We start from the raw sequence: 17174 nt of genomic DNA on the forward strand, positions 1-17174 counted from the left end.
GTAATGAGGGTCAGATGAGATGAGGCATGTCAAGTACTCAGTGCACTGCTTGGAACAAATTCTCAAAGAATAATAGCAGTCCTAAAAAATAGGCTATCACAGGGCAATGTGACTTAAAAGCAAAAGTCTGCAGAGATCCATCCTAGGTCGAGGGCTCTCAGATCAAAATTTCCGAGAATCTACTTAACCGTCGGTCACCATTTCCGACTTCCCTCATGCGCCGATTTTAAGTCACGATGCCGAGCGTCTAGATCCACGGCGAGACTCCAGGACGCTGCCTCCACCCTCTGGAACGCGGCCCTGCCACGTCTCGCGCGTCCAGCTCTCGGTACGGGAGGAGGCGTGCCCACGTCGGGCCCGCCCCTGAGCGCGCTTCGTCATGCCTGAGGTCCGCCCTGCCGCGGCCGGAGTCGCAGGTAGGGCGCTCCCCACCCCACCCGACCGCACACGCCTCGGTAGCACAGCGCGGTGACGCTACGAAGGGGCGGGGGCAAGCACGCTCCCGGAAGTCCCGGGGGGGAGGGAGTGTTACGTATATCCGGCGAGTAGCTGGCGGTCCCTGTTGCTGCTGGGTTGTGTGCTGTGAGGGAGGGTCGAAGCTGCCCGCCGCCTCCGGAGGAACCCCCCGCCCCCCGGGCCGTGAGTCGGGCGGCGGGAGCGAGGGAAGGAGTCTGGGTCGGAGGGGCTGGAGCGGACGGCGGGAGGGTCGGGGCGGAGGCCTGCGCAGGCGGGGTTGGGGGGGTGGGGAAGTGACACGCAGGCGGTTCTGTGGAGCCGCGGGGCTGGTTCTGGGCGGGAATGGGCTTACTCGGCCGGATCTGCTCGGTCCCCTGCCGGTCTCTGGATATCAGGTCGACCCTGCATTCCGCTAAGGGGTCTTGCCCCTGCTGTGCAGATTAACAGTTTTCTTGTCTGTACTGTGCGCTCTGGTTTACGAAATGGTTTCACACCCCCTGTCTGGGATGAGCCTCAGGGAGGCGGGTGGGAGACTTTGATTATCATTGTTTTACAGACTAGGGAACTGATGCTCGTTGAGGCACAGTAAATTGTCCAAGGCCCCACAGATAGCAAGTGTGAACGCTGGAACCAGTTCTCTTGGCTCCTAGTCCAAGGCTCCCCTTCGCTCCCACTTCACCCCTGTGTTATCATCTGATGTCCTCGGTAGAACCTCTTATTTTCTCCTTCCACCTTCATCTTTGCCCTCCCGCTCTCCTCTCAGTGCATGGAAAAGTCTCTTCATGTTCCTTTGGTATAGATTAATAATATCTTTACGATTCTAGCTGAGAGGTCAACACACTTGTGAGCGTCAGCACCAAAACAGTATTTTCCCTAGCTCTTTCCTTCTTTACCTCGATCCATCTGCTTAAGTTGTGACAGGGGTCTTATGGAGCTTTACAATGGGCTGGTCTTTGACATATATCCTGCAGCTAAGTAGGTTTCTTGGGTAAAAGGCAGCTGCCAGCTACCCCAGATCTGTCTGAAATAGTGTTGCAAAGGAGTTCTGAGTGTGTATAGAAGTAATGAGTATGTATAAGAAGTGATGCATAGATTCTTTATTGGCTAACAGTCAGCCTAGTACTTTTCCTTTTTATTTATTTGATCAATCATTCCTGAATTTTGCAAATTTTAGTTTTGGGTACATTGGTAGTGCTTTTGTTGGTAGTTTAGGGCCCTTAAATTTTAGAGTACTCTGATTTGCCTTAAAGTGCCAGAAAGTAGAGGGGATCAAGGATAGAAAATAAGTAGAATGCTAGTTATTAACAGACCATTCAAAAGGTGCAATGTGTTGTAAGGAAGAAAACTTTAGAAGATTATCTGTGTAGTTAGTAGGTTAAGGAAGTTTTATATATATATTTTTAAAGCAGTTGTGGAATTTTGATACGAGTTTTATGTGACATTAACAGGAAGAGTTGTGACTTTGGTATTAAAAGAGAAAGGCTTATTTTGGCACTGTTACTTTTCCAGCTGATCAGTCTTGATTAAGCCAGCTAACATAGGAGCATCATCATCCTCATCTTGTTAAATGAGGCCGAGAGTCTGTGGCCATGCCACCCTGAACAAGCCCAATCCTGCCTGATCTCGGAAGCTAAGCAAGGCCAAGCCTAGTTAGTACTTGGATGGGAGACCACCTAGGAAGACCAGGTGCTGTAGGCATAAAAAATTAAAAAATAAGGGATTGTAAGCTGACAAGGTCCTTGTAATCTATGAGGTCAACCAAGGATTGTCTCGCCTAAAAAAATAAATAAATAAATAAATAAATAAAAATAAATGAGGCCAAGGATTCCTGCCTGGTGGGGTTGATGTGAGATTGAAATGCAATATATATGCAGATACTGCATAAACTGTAAAACTACTGATGAGAGGTACAGATCCTAAGATGTCAAGGATGGAGGTGCTATCAAAGCCATTTCCTTAATTTTGGGTAGCAATGCAGCTCAAGTCTTTGTGTCCAATAAGGATTTTTATTATTTTTTAACTTCACCTGAAGAGTTTCTTCAAGCACTCTCTGTCGATCATTTTGGCGGGAAGAATTATAGGACCTGTAAAGCAGGTATGTCAAAGGAAAATAAGTGGAAAATCAAAGTAGTTCAGTTATCATGAAAAATTCTTTTAAAGTGGGGTTTTCCCTTTCTCACCTTCCAAGAATTCATCTAGTTGGGAATACTTCTAAAATGATATAATAAAACTTTACAAGAGTCTGTAAAGTACTGACTACAAACCAGTGTAGTGCAAATAAATTCATGAGTGTTGAGTTTTAAAGGAGTGATCAGAATAGAAGTGACCTAAACAAGAGATGCTTTCTAAAGGCGAGCTGCACTTTTCCAGGTGATAGACTGAGAAAAGTAGGGAAGGAAAGGATGGCTTATTTGTGGGATTGCAGAGGAGTGCCACATGGTTCTTTTATTTACCAACAGTGGAAACTTAAGTACAGGTACTTTGTAAGTGACTTAAGTCATTGATTTCTTAAAGTGCAGGCCAGGTTTCCAGACAAAACTGAAAACATGCTAAATTTGTTCTTTTTGCCACAGCATATTCAGCTGTTACTGAAGGGCAAAAAAACAAACAAACATATTTAGTATCTTTTTATAAAAGCTTTTGCCCTCACTCAAACTCCCAAGTTTCATTTGGCCCTCTATGGTAACAGTCATAGAAAATAATATTAAGTAGTCCCTAAAATTTATAGGTCAGGCCACAGGCCTGATTTCCAAAAACAAAAGCACAGTAATTGGATGAAAAAGAAAATGAACACTATCTTAATTTTCTAGTTTCTTCTTCATCTAGCATTCTTTGAAGAATACAGGTAGATTTTTATGTATAAACCATTTACAGGTCACTGTTAAAAGTAATGAAACTAAACTTTTGTTTACTTTTTTGAAAAAACAAAACTTTACAAAAGTTTTGTTTGAAAGCAGTTGCTCCTATGTGGTATAAAGGCTTGTGTTCAGATGCTTTTGATGGACAAGAGTGAAAGTGTGTGTGTGGGGGGGGTGGTTTTCCTTTTTTTAACTTTTTCACCTTTTCACCAAAGAGGCAGAAGTTCAGTGCTGATTCTGAGAAACCTTAACATCCACCATTGGCTCTAGATCCTCCTCTCTTAACTTTATGCAGAGGTCCTCTTGCTTATTACCAGTGTATGTAGATCTTTTGTTGCTCTAAGTCATCTTTTGTTTTGTCTAGGCCTATGAGAAACAGTAGAAAAAGTGGTGATAATATTAGTACTAATTAAGGTGTGTGTACTTGCCTAGGAACCTACCTCAATGTCCTGAAGAGGTATTCTTATTGTAAGAAAATTCTTATTTGTAAAATGGTTAGGTCTTGATTATTCACATTATGAAAGGATTATCTTCTTACTGCTTCATAGTTCTCCAGAATAGTGATACTATCTTTTTAATAAGTCGAGAGATATATCTGCCAGAGGACTTAAACAAATATTGTTTAAGAAGAGAGAGTATTGATAAATGCAACAGGGCAAATTGTGTGCCAGCCAAAAGACTTTTGGTGACTGTTTTTTAGACTGGTTTAAAGGAGATGGGTTAATATGTTTTTCATTCTGGTTAATATGCCTTTTTTTTTTTTTTTTTTTCCATTCTTATTTTCTACTTAGTGCATCGATGTGACATTTTGATCCAGATTATTGATGGGACTGATTTCCTAGAGGTTTTGCTAACTGGTAGACAGCAGTGGTGTATCTAGGGAATGTGAATGAGCAGCTGCCTGGAGGAGTGAGTCACACAGAAAAAGAGGAAAGTATATCTTTAACTCCTGATCCTCTGAGTATCATAGATTAAAAACTGTTAGAAAACCAAAAGTTTAAACTATTAGAAAACCAGGAGTTTGTCCAGATCTGAGGACCTCAGAGACTTCCCTCCAGGGTGCAAAATCCTTTGTTTTCTTATCCCCAAAATCATGGGACTGTAAACATGCATCAAGGCCAGGGAATGAGAGTTAACTTCTCCAGAAATGTACTAGCATTCAGAAAGCTAATGTTTGCTGCTTTTGTATTTTATACAGGTAGTAAGCGTTAATAATGTCTTTCATCTTTGAGTGGATCTACAATGGCTTCAGCAGTGTGCTCCAGTTCCTAGGTAAAGCCGTTTTCCTTGCAATTTATCATAGGTTTCAAACTTTCTGCATTTCCTCCAACAATTTTAATAGAAGCAGCCTTAAAATATAGAAAGCAAAATTATGTTGAAACTTTTTCCCCCTCTTTTAGGACTCTACAAGAAATCTGGAAAACTTGTGTTCTTGGGTTTGGACAATGCAGGCAAAACCACTCTTCTGCACATGCTCAAAGATGACAGATTGGGCCAACATGTTCCAACATTACATCCGAGTAGGTTTGAAAACAACAGGTGACCTTTTGATATTTAAAGGTCAATGTCAGAGTTGGGGATGAATCCCCAATTGATGCAATTCTTTTATTAACTGAGGTCCCAAAAGACAGCTCAACTGAAAAAAATTTTTCTATAAGACATACTCAGGTCACATACTCATAAATCTAAACCTCTGGAACTTTGTCACTATCTTTTCTCACTAGTCCTGAAATGGGACACATCTCTCATACCTGCTTCTAAGAAGCAGCGTACACCTTAGAGAAAAAAACCTGGCCTTTTAAAATAATTTAATGTTTTCACACTTGTATTTTTTACAAGGTGAAAGCTTTATTAAGTTTTGTATTTGTATTAGCTTACAGTCTTGGTAGCTGGGCCTTGTTGGATGGAGAAATTTATTTTCTCTCTTTTGATCATTTTTCAGCATCAGAAGAGCTGACAATTGCTGGAATGACTTTTACAACTTTTGACCTTGGTGGGCATGAGCAAGGTAAGAGACCATTCAGTGAAAGGATGTATGACTTATGGTTCATTTTGTGTTCCTCATTTTTTAAAATCAGTGTCATTTTTGTCTTTTAAATTGCTTGCACTTAAGATTGAGTTCTTATTACTGTAACGAAGTTGGTTTATTCACTTGTTACTTTTAAGTAATTTCCAACTTGTCAAAAGTTGAGTAAATAATAGAGAACTCACTTTATACCTTTTGCCCAGACTAGTCTTCCTCTTTATGTAATACATGTTAAAATTTTTTTCTTGAACCATTTGTGAGTTCATCTTGCTCTTTTAATCCTTAATGCCTTAACACATAGTTCCTAGGAACAAGAATATTCCATTATATATGAGTATCAAACATAGGTATCAAATGCAGGAAATGTTATTTTTATCTATTCTGTAGTGTATATTCCTTTTGTCAGTTGTCCTAATAATCTCCTTTATAGCATTTTGTCTTTTGAACATGATCTAGTGTAATACCACACTGAATTTAATCTTGTCTCTTTTGTATCCTTTACTTAATGGAGTATAAGTATATAGGAAATTAAGTTATTATTCAAGCTTGTCAAAAGTTGCAAAAATGATACAGTGACTCCTATGTGACCACTATGATCTAAATTGATATTTTGTATTCTCTGCCTATTTGGGTCAGTTGGTAGAACATTTTCTTCTACCTTCTTGTTCTCCTCAGCGCATTTTGCCTTACTTAGGCTATGTCTGTCTGGTTCCCAAATCCCTATCAGGTGTCTTATATGTCTTTTAAAGATATACAGAATAGGGCATCTTTATCTGATGGACACTCACTTTACATTTGGCAAGACTCTAGGCTTAGGAGTAAAACATTTACGATGTGGGAATAAATATTCTGGAATATAGAAGAAAGAACCCCTGAGATGCTTTCAAATGTACTCATTTGTTTTTAAATTGAGTTGAGAAGTTTCATTTGGAGCATTATATTAGGTTGAATCTAATTACAGTTTTTAAAAAGTTTAGTTAAAAAATAGAATATTGGTAATTTAAAAATAGAATATTGGTAATTTAAATTATTCAGCCAAAAAATTTAGTCAAAAGGCCAAGAAGCAGTTGAAATAATATTATAGTCAGTGATTACATCAACATATAATTACATGTGTTTTATTGAATATTTATATGCTACAAAATCATATGTATGGTATGATCACAATCACATACTTGTACAGAAAAAATAAGAAAAAAATATACAGAAACATTGGTGGATGTGTTTTGATGGAGGATTACACATCTTGTTTCCTTTTTTATAATGAGCTTGTATTTTCATTTGGGCAGCAATGGATGTATGATGTTTTTTCCACTTCTCTCTCTCTCTTTTTTTTGGCTTTTTATTTTTTCAGAAAGAGTTGTAAATGCTTACAAATTTAAATTCAGAAGTAGTACAGTTATAAGCTGAATCAAGACCATTTGGAGAATGCAGAGCAGTAGATGTTTTTAGACAATGGAACTGAAATTGTGTATTGTTTGGTTTGCTAATTTAGCTTTCAGGTTTTGATAGAGTAAGAAGAGAAATGTGTACGTACTTTTGTTTGAGGAAAATTTACTTAACAGAAACACTTTTTCAAAATAACCTAGTTGCCAGTATATAGGAGTTATTAAAATGCAGTATATTTGCAAGTTTCTTTTTTTTTTTTAATATATAACTTTAAAAATTTACCCGATAAAAGTAATGTAGGTTAAATATAACAAATGAGTATACACCTATGAAAGGTAGAAATGAAAGTTCCCGCAACCTCTTCTTTCCAGTCCTGCTCTTCAGAAGTAACCATTACCATTTGTTTGATATAGAGGTGCTTTCTTATTCATCCCGTTGAAAAGACTAGAAATGAATGGGTTAGAAATTATAATAAAATTGAAGTGTTGCCTCCTAAACCATTATCATTTTATGTCATAAACAAAAAAATAAAACTTAGGGCACACTGTGTTAAATACAAGAGACTGAGGTTATTGGCCTGGGAGTTTTAACCATGTGTCAGGCCCAGTCTTCCTGAGAGCTAAACAGATGAGTGTTTCAGTACAATTATACATTGGTTAGTTGGGAACTAACTTAGGTCTAAAGTTACTTAGACAAGTAATTTACATCATGATATTTGAACTCAGAGGTTGCAAACAAATGGCTTCAGAGGCAAGATGGGTGATTTAAGTGAGTGAAATTGTCTGGGTGTAAGACAGTAGGGAGTGGTGGAAACAGGCAAACTGAAGAGCCCAGCCCTCATCTAAAGGAGCAGCCACTGCACAGTTACTGTTGGCAATTGGCATGTGGGTAAGAAGGCATGGGATTACCAGAGACAGTGCAGTACATCAGAAAATCAGGCAGAAACCCTGGTTTTTGAACTTTGAAAAATCAGATTCAGTCCATGGACCATTAGTTTATACCTTCCGTTCTGATTTAGTAATGGCTAAGAGTCAGCAAATTATATGGAGTCTAATGTTGTTGAAACCTAGTGAAGATTTGCCCACTTCATAGACCATCAGGTTATTTATTTTCAAAAGACGTATATTTTTATTGATGCAACTGTAAACTTTGTCTTTTTTAGCACGTCGGGTTTGGAAAAATTATCTCCCAGCAATTAATGGGATTGTCTTTCTGGTGGACTGTGCAGATCATTCTCGCCTCATGGAATCCAAAGTTGAGCTTAATGTATGTTTATATTTTTTTTCCTTTCTTGACCTGTTTCTTTTTAAGAAATATAGCTCAGTGGTGCCAATACTTAATCATTCCAGTTAACATTTGATGAAAGTCCTAGTTATGGGGAGAAAGTGTTTTAATCTACAACATTGCTTTTCAGGGTCCTAAGGAAACTAACTCAGCTTGAACTTGAATAAATTAACTTTGTTTATATCTATCATGAGGTGGCTCTGTGTCCAGTTTGCTCAAGATACTCCTCAGTTTATACCTGTTATCCCAGCATAATTAACATCTTTCCCTTTTTACATATCTCCTATGGCCATTCTTAACAAAGTGCTGGTATAGTGAAACCTTAAAAGAGATTAGAGTACTTTACATTTTGAATCTGCGCTCTCAGATGGTGCCTGCCCACCCTTGCACTGAACGACTTGCCAGACCTTAAGAGTCTGTTCTCAGTCTTCAGTTTTGGTCACATGCAGCATTTGATACTATCAAGGACTCCAAGTGTTCTCATTTCTCAATATTGCATCTTGGCTTGACAGGTTCTATAATGTTTCTTTTGTTATCCCTACTGCTTTGCCCTACACTTCTTTTTTTCTCTTTGATTTATAACTGTCTCTCTGCATTCTTAACAATTTGAACCTGTCTCAAGTTTATTTGTATGTTTCTAGAATTTGTACTAAAGTCTCATGGAGAATTGCCTGTAGGGCAGTCTTTCCCTTACTTGACCTTTTGGCACTGGCCATTCTCTTTAAACTCCCTTTTACATTCTTGATTTTGCTGCTTTCTCCTTCGCTGAAATTTCTTAGACTCTTTCATAAATACCTGTTCCTCTGCTTAGCCTTTAAACCTTGGTGTTCCCCAGGGCCTTTTCCCCAAGCTACTCCCATTCCTTCATCACCCATCCATGTGACAGTGACTCCCAAATGGATTTTCTCGTCCAAACCTTTTGAGTTCCAGCCTCATACATAGTGCTGCCTGCTAGACAACTCTACCTACCAATTCTGTCCTCCCAGAATGGAACTATTCATCTTTCCCACCATCTACCTGGACATGCAGTCCAGACCCTGTGAATTACTGTAGATTCCACTACTGCCACCCTGCCATATACTGTAATAACGCTAGAAGGAACCTTTTCAGACTTGTCATTGCCCTACTTAATATCTTTTAATAAATCTTTATCACCTTTAGGCTAAAATCCACAAATCTTTTATATAGCACATAAAATCTTTCATGAGCTTTCCTCTTTTTATTTCTCCAGCTGCTTTTCTCTCTGTTGCCTATCTTGAACTACATTTCAGCATACAGAACAACTTGCCCTTCCTTGCATATGCAGAAGTGGCTATCCCTGCACAGTTTTCCCACCTGCTCCTCTACCCTGTTTTGCTGGTAAATTTCAAAATGTCCTTTAAGAGATCTCAGAGTTCAAGTATAACCACTAGAAAGTCTTTCCTTAACTCTCAGACTCTCAGACTGTTAGACTCTCCACCTTATCATCTGTTGTCTTTACTGGTTTTCTTATAGATCTCTCCCACCGGACTGTGAACTTAGTAGGGACCTTTGCATTTAGCAAAGCATTGGTTACGTAGTAGGTATATTGATAGAATGAATGAATGACTTCCTTACTCTGATTTTGTCTAACATTTCCTAGAACTTGAGATAGTCAAAGCATATTCTCCTTTATTTGTTTAACTCTACAGTCTCCTTTTCAAACTTTTCCTGTCAGAACTAGATTCCCAGTGCAATATTGTGATTTATAAGAAATATATATTTGGTCATTCAGATGATCAGAATGTATTTCTCATACATATTTGGTCTTTAGCCATAGTTACTGGCACACAGCTCCCCAAACCTAAGTGGGGAGTGCCACATAGGTATCTTTTGTTATGCTGATGAGGTGGCTTTTGGAAACCTACCAAAGGATGAGGGCTGGTTGCCAGGAGACCCAACCATTAGAAGTTGGAACTTCGAGCCCCATCCCAGAACCTCTGGGAAGGAAGGAAAGGGCTGGAGTTGCCAATGATTTAATTAATTATGATTGTGATAAAGCCTCTGTAAAACCCAAAATAAAGCCTCCATAAAACCCTCCGGGTTGGTGAACACATGGAGATTTGGAGAGAGTAACTCTCCTGGAGAGAGGGCATAGATGCTCTGTGCCCTTTCCCTATACTTTACTTCATGCATCTCATCATTTGGCTGTCGCCTAAGTTATATCCTTTTATAAATAACCAGTAATCTAGTAAGTAAAATATTTCTCTGAGTTCTATGAGTCATTCTAGCAAATTTAACAAACCCAAGGAGGGGGTTGTGGGAACCTCTGATTTATAGTCAGATATACAGATAACAGCTTGGACTTGTGACTGGTATATGAAGGTGTTGGGGGCAGTCTTGTTGAACTGAACCCTTAACTTGTGGAAATTGATACTATCTCTGGGTAGCTAGTATCATAATTGAGTTGAATGTAGAAAACCCAGCTGGTGTCCCAAGAATTGTTGGTTGGCTGGGGGACCTCTCCTTACATTGTATTTGGTACCAGAACCAGTTTACCCAGGCATGAAGTCACTGCCAGCTTTGACTCCTCCTTCGTCTGTCCTATCATTTAAACTTTAGTCTCTTCTTACTTCAATATGCCTGGTGCACTATTCATTATATGCTGCCTTCGTAGGCTAGATCATCTCTTACCTAAGCACCACACATAGATACTGTTTGTGAATTCATTGTACTTAAAGTATAGATTCTCTCTCTGTGGAATCTTTAGGATCTATTGCAGCTAACCTCTCAGACTGGCACCATAATGTTGGTCATCCCTTCCCATCTTGCTTACTTCGTCACTATACGTCAACATAAATGCTTTAATCCAGCCAGGTGATACTCTGCAGCTTCCTGAGGTCTTTGCCTGCTGTAAAGCCATTGCTTGTATTCTTTCTCTTTTCCACCTATCTAAATTCTGCCCCCTATTTAGAATCCAGTTTAGGTTCCACAGCTTTGCTAAGACTTTCCTCAAGCCCACATTACCATTTTATTTCCTTGAATACCTTTTAGTATTTATAGTCTTTCCCCATTCATTGTGACAGTTAATTGTCCATTTGCCTTGCTTTGTTGATAGATGTGTGAACATAGAGTGAGGATTTCTTGAGGCCAGGGATGTGTTTTACCCTTCCTTTTGTATCCCTCTCAGTACCTGAGATAGCACTTTGCACACATTGGGCACACAGTGAATACTTAGGGAATTCCTGTCGTCATTTTTGAGGCTCTGTAGCCAGAGCGTTCATGTATCTAGGACTGTGTTCAGTAGATAACCTGAAGATAGCCTGTGGCTGAGTGACTTAGCTTTAAGATTGGGGTAGTTCTGCTCCTTTGTAAGTAGGTACAGCCTTAAGTTGCAATTGCTTTGAGGCCATTAGAGGATTTTTACCTAATGTCAAGGTATTTTTAGGGGCTTTTTACCTAATATTAAGGATGTTACATATATAATGTCAGGATTAACTTTTAAGGTTAAGTTAATCAGGTATAAAGATCAGATTTTCACTTTATATTTGATACCTTATAGACAAGTAAAAGTCGAAGTGGTTTTCATTATCTGGTGGGCTTTTATAAATAGATTACTCACTTTTTGTCTTGTCTTTAGGCTTTAATGACTGATGAAACAATATCCAATGTGCCAATCCTTATCTTGGGTAACAAAATCGACAGAACAGATGCAATTAGTGAAGAAAAACTCCGTGAGATATTTGGGCTTTATGGACAGACCACAGGAAAGGTAAGAAAAAAATCTTCAGGGGACATATTATTAAAGGAAATTCATAGCTTTTAAAACATTCATGTTTTGCTATCTAGATTTTATTTACCATTCTAAAGGTTAACTGGGTTTAGGATTTGTTTTGTTAATAGGTAATTTATAGATTCTCTGAAGTCAGCATGTTTTTTCTTTAACTGTTCTTTAATGCAATACATTCCACAGGTATATGAGGATGAAGGAAATGGACAACAGGCAAACTTACCATTTAAAAATTTTCTGACTGTCAAATTTGGATCTGAAAAATCTCTTTTTAAAGAGCCCTTTTTAGCTAGAAATCAAAATTTTTTTTGATTGAAGATTTCCAGTTATGAAGAGTGATCATTTATATATATCACTTTCCAAGCATTGAAATCAAAGCAGTGGATTATCCTCAGTTCTCCTTGCTGAGGGAGAATGGACTATTACCCAATTTTGAAGACAAGGGAACAGGGTTATTCAGGTTTATACAGCAAGTCAGTGATAAGACCAGAAATAGAACCTGAGTCTTCCAGATCAATAGGTTATGTTATCTCCAGTTGCAAGGACTATTGCAGAAAAGTGTGCTTGTGAGAGAAAACCTAGATCAGCTCTAATTAAGCAGTAACCTGGTCTTTTCAGGTCAGGGTTTTGACATATTTAATTTAAAATTTTTTTCTTTTGAGGAATTTATGATAACTTTTTAACTTTACTTGGTTCCTCAGTCTTGCCTCTTGGTTATCTATTTCTTTCAGAAATGCTTTCTTTAATTCATTCAGTTTCCCTTCCACACAAATTTTACACACATGTGAATTCTTAATTTCTTCAAGGTAACCTGTTATTAATATATATTTCTGAATGCATTAACAAAAATGTCCTTATTTCTAAAAACTCCTAGATTTCTTTGGGAGCTTGTCCATCAGAGAGCATGCTGGTTCTCTGTCCCGGTAGCCTTCTTCTTGATTTGCCGCTATAGCTGGCCAGATGAATGTTGGTGTGTTCAAATCAAATGCCCTTCACAGAGAGAGGCTAGGAATAGGACTTCGCTGCTTATTCTATCCTGAAAGCATGAAATTCTTGGGAAATCATCTGTGTTGCCTTGACCTCATTTCTGTAATTAATCCCTCCTTAGATTTGCTTTTGAAAAAGGAGACAGTGATTTTGTGATTACCCTTTCAAGCTTTTCCATCACAGAGATGCAGCTAACAGGCCTTTCTTGGTTTTGTCTCCCTTAGGGGAATGTGACCCTTAAGGAGCTGAATGCCCGCCCCATGGAAGTGTTCATGTGCAGCGTGCTCAAGAGGCAAGGCTATGGAGAGGGCTTCCGTTGGCTCTCCCAGTATATTGACTGATGTTTGGACAGTGAAAATAAAAGAGTTTTACTCCTCTGGACTGATCCTATTCACAACTTCCTCATGAACTTTTCTAATAGAACAAGGAAAGCTCTCCAACCATGTCTGGCATTGAGAAGCCAAGAGTCTCTGTCAGCTCTCCCATCGCCCAGTGGTGATATGTGCTCTTCTCTACACTGCCGGGAGGTAACGCTGCCCCACATGCTGGTGCAGGTCAGCATCCTGGGACTTGGAAACTGGCAGGATTTGCTGGGTAACGCTGTGTGCCATCATGGGGCACCGGAAAAGAAAAACACGTCTCACCACTGTGGTTTATTTCAAAAGAAAGTGATTCTATTTTTTAAAGAAAGTGTTGTTAATGTAATTGGTTTCCCTCCTAACTTTTTGAGTTTACAATTTACTTGGTCCAGAGTTTTCTATTCCCTTTTTTTTTTTAATCTAGTGAATGGCATTTAGATACTTCATAAAATTATGCACAGATAGATGTTGGAGGCTCATCAAGTAAACTTACTCTTGTTGAGTTAGCAGGTTGCTGAGAGAAGCTCCCCTGTCTGTTGAACTGCCTTGTAATAGGTGGCATCACCTCGTCCACAGAGAACTAGGAAAGGGCAGAATCCTGCCCTCGCACTTCAGCAGGTTTCCACTGTGGCAAGCTAGGGTTATTCCTCATCATGGAGTTTATAGCAGATTATTCACTGCAGAGGAGTTAATTATAGGAGTAGGTGGTTATTATTATTATTGTTATTACTTATAAAGTTAAGAATTTCAGCCCACCTTTGCTTTTAACTGTTACAAAGTTTCATTTCTCTATAGCACCTTTTTCATTTTCAGTTATACAGAGTTGTTATATACTACAGGTGTGTGTCATTTACTTTTGCACATATTCCAGGGGGAGTTTTTCTGACTAGGAGAATCACACAGGACAAAATTAACAGCCTAAGGGCTCTTAATTCTGTCACTTGAGAACTTAAACATCTGCTGGTGTAGCGTTTGGTTGATTCTAAGAAAGATTTATGCAGTGGGCTTTAAATTTTCCACTTGCAGAATTTGGTCTCTTTATTGGACTGTTCATGAACTTATATCAATTTTCTTTGGTATTTAAAGGTTACTATCTGTAGCTTTTCCTTTTTTTTTTTTTTTTTTAATATGAAATTGCCTTTCTCTGTTCCAGAAATAAGCTGGAGAAACTATAATCCAAGAATCTTATGTAGAGCTATTTCTTTTGAGCCCATATCACTTATTGTCAGTAAGCACCCAGTACAGAAGTCTCCGAATCTCCAGTAGTGTGATGAGGATTATTTTTATATCCCTATTTCTTAATGCCATGTGTGGAATTGGATTTTCATGATCTCAACCAATTTTCTACCCTTGCAGTAAAAGATGAAAGGAAGGGAGGTGGTTTTAAGGGAGGATATCTTCATTCCTTTATCCTTTAATGAACGATTAGAGGTAGTTTCTTCAAAATTGAAAATTGTTATGATGATGCTTATTTGCAGAGGATTGAATTCAGTGGATTCTTGCTTCTAATGTGAGGGTAGGGAAAGAGTGGATAACATTCCTGGGAGTATCATTCTTTAGTTGGATTTCTTGTTGTTAGTCTTCAATACTGACCTGTTGGGAAAACATACTTTTCACTGCCAGGTCCAAATGTAGAGAGAGACTCAGTGAAGTATAAGTCTGGGAAGAGCATGACTTTCATTAACGAGCAAGTTTGGCTGGATTAAGACAAAATTGTTGGTTTGGAAAGGGGTTAAAGCCTTAAGTGAATAAGTCTAGCTAACGGTGAAATAATTAGGTAGTTAACCTTCATACTTTTAATTTCCATTGGCTAAAGGTAATCCATACTTCTTTATCCAGAGACATGAAAAATATGATTGTTCCAACAGTGTTTTTCCTGTTTTTGTTTGACCCCTAATCACTTGGTAGCAAGCTAGAAAACTATGGATTCTATGCAGGGCAGCTCTTTGTGAAAGTGGTCTATTTTGGCCACTGGAGAAAGAGGGGATTGAAAAGTCAAGTAGCACTTGTCTATTTCTTGGACCACAGAAAACATTTCCCATAATAAAATAGTAGAAAGAAGCTGCTGTTGAGCTTGGCTCCTAACAGCGAGAATCAGAGCTTCGTACAGGAACTCCCATGAATTGAGACTTTTCATTCTGTTTTATCAGAGTACATATATGTCCTATTTCAGGAAAAGTGAAACAGTCATTTACAAAAGAAAGTCAATCTGTATCCTAAGCATTTTAATAAAAAGTTAAAACAAACTTTTCTGTCTTGCTGCCTTTTTTTTTTTTTTTGCCTCGGTTCTCAGTTTGAACATATGACGTTTGTTGCGTGGGGGAAAGCAAAAGTTTCTCCCTACTTATGGGGAGAAATACGTACAATGGATGTAAGAGACATAAAATTTGCTACCAGGAAAAAGAAAAGGCTAAGCCAATTCACACATTCCACTAGAAATAATGAATTTAGTATTGTTTGAGAGCCTTGGAACATGCAGTGGTCCCAGGATTGGTGGTCATCTCTGTGACAGGACAGACATGGCAAACTTTTGAACAGTCATATTAATATGCTAGCTAGTAAGGCCTGGATCCAGTTTAGCTGTATTTCATTTTATACGGAATTGGAAATACCCAGTTGAATCCTACATTTAGCAAAATTGGTGATAAACCTGTGCTTGTGCATTTACTAGGCTTGTAGAAAGACGTGCTTTTAGAAAACCCCAATTGAGATCCTAAAAGTACTGGAACAAATAGAATGGGAAGCAAGATAACAAGGTTTTTTGACTGAGTATTAAAATTATTGGAGGCATCCTGTGATTGAAACTAATGTCGTTACTGTGAAAAGCCATGAGTTCTGTGTTCATTTGTGTTTGTGTTGGAGTAGTGCATGTGAATTAAAAGCTTGAGTCAGTGAGCCCAACACTCAAGGGGTCTCACCTTAGCTCTTGGATGTGATTTGGGACTCTACTGTACCATAAACAGAAAAATCTGACGTATGTAACAATTCATTCAGGAGGCTTGAGCGTCATTAAGGGAGATTCACGAGGCTCTAGAGAGGCCCTTAATTGCTAAGAAGTCGAGATACTTGAGAGATTTTACTGAGCTCAAGCCATCTTTGTCACAGAACAAAAAAAAGACAATGCTTGCTATGCAAAGACTGCTAATTTCAGTCCTGCCTCATACTAAAATGGATCATCATTTCCCATTCTCAGCCTGGTTTGTTGCTGGGAGCAGTGCAAGCGTTACCTACTGTGTTGTGCTGGGGTATACCAAGCAGCATTAGTTACTAAAAAGTTTGAGACACAAAAGTATAATTTAAGTAATTGAATATATTTTTCATTAATGCTGACATAAATATGTATTAAATAATCTTATTAAAATGTGTACTTTAGTGATATGAATGTCTACTTTGTAGTGACTGCTTTGGGGATGACCTGGAGCCCCCAGAACATACTCATCCTCTTCTATCCTCAAGGATACTTCTTTGGAAAAATAGGGATGTTTTATGTTAGATAGGGATAGCAAACTATAGGTCATGGGCAAGAGATGGCCTGCTGCCAGTTTTTTATGGACTGCGAGGGGGAAAAATGCGATTTTGTAACAGGAAAATTTTATGATGTCCAAGTTTTAGTGCCCATAAATAAAGTTTCATTGGAACAGAAAGCCACCCCATTCCTTTAGCTTTTGCATGCTACAACTGCAGAGTTGAGTATTTAAGACAATGTATGGCCTGCAAAACCATAATACACTCTAGCTCTTTACAAAAGGGTTTTGGTCTCTGACCTAGATAAATCCTGCACATTATGTGAAATGTGCACACTGTAAAATATAGGCTTGTATAATAAAAATTTTGACTTTAACCACTGTATATAGTCAATTTTAAAGGACAGTTTTATTTGGAGCAAATCTAGTTTCCATGGGATTTGTCGTGGTGGGCTTTGGCATCAAAAGGTCCGAGGTTTACTCTTGTGAGCTCCATGTCCCTTAGTGGATTGCTGTGTGGTTTACTTACAAAATTTCATAATACTGAACTGACCTTCAGTTCAGTATTATGAAAGGATTTCCTTGCAGTATTTATTCTGTCAG

General features: G+C 38.6%; 1 protein-coding gene across 2 annotated transcripts; it reads left to right on the forward strand.

Moving 5' to 3' along the window:
* Positions 1-511: 511 nt before the first annotated feature.
* On the forward strand, positions 512-15353 carry SAR1A (secretion associated Ras related GTPase 1A). Of its 2 annotated transcripts, XM_016121034.2 has the most exons (8): positions 512-639; positions 4106-4244; positions 4513-4586; positions 4715-4834; positions 5257-5322; positions 7892-7995; positions 11612-11743; positions 12973-15353. In XM_016121034.2, exons 3-8 carry the CDS (start codon positions 4529-4531, stop codon positions 13087-13089), a joined length of 597 nt encoding a protein of 198 aa, XP_015976520.1. In that variant the 5' UTR covers positions 512-639; positions 4106-4244; positions 4513-4528; the 3' UTR covers positions 13090-15353. The 2 variants fall into 2 exon arrangements, with proteins under 2 accessions (XP_015976520.1, XP_015976521.1); XM_016121035.2 differs by lacking the exon at positions 4106-4244 and having other exon boundaries at positions 518-639.
* Positions 15354-17174: the final 1821 nt, after the last annotated feature.

Source organism: Rousettus aegyptiacus, unplaced genomic scaffold, assembly GCF_014176215.1.
Source record: "Rousettus aegyptiacus isolate mRouAeg1 unplaced genomic scaffold, mRouAeg1.p scaffold_m13_p_6, whole genome shotgun sequence".
Taxonomy (NCBI): domain Eukaryota; kingdom Metazoa; phylum Chordata; class Mammalia; order Chiroptera; family Pteropodidae; genus Rousettus; species Rousettus aegyptiacus.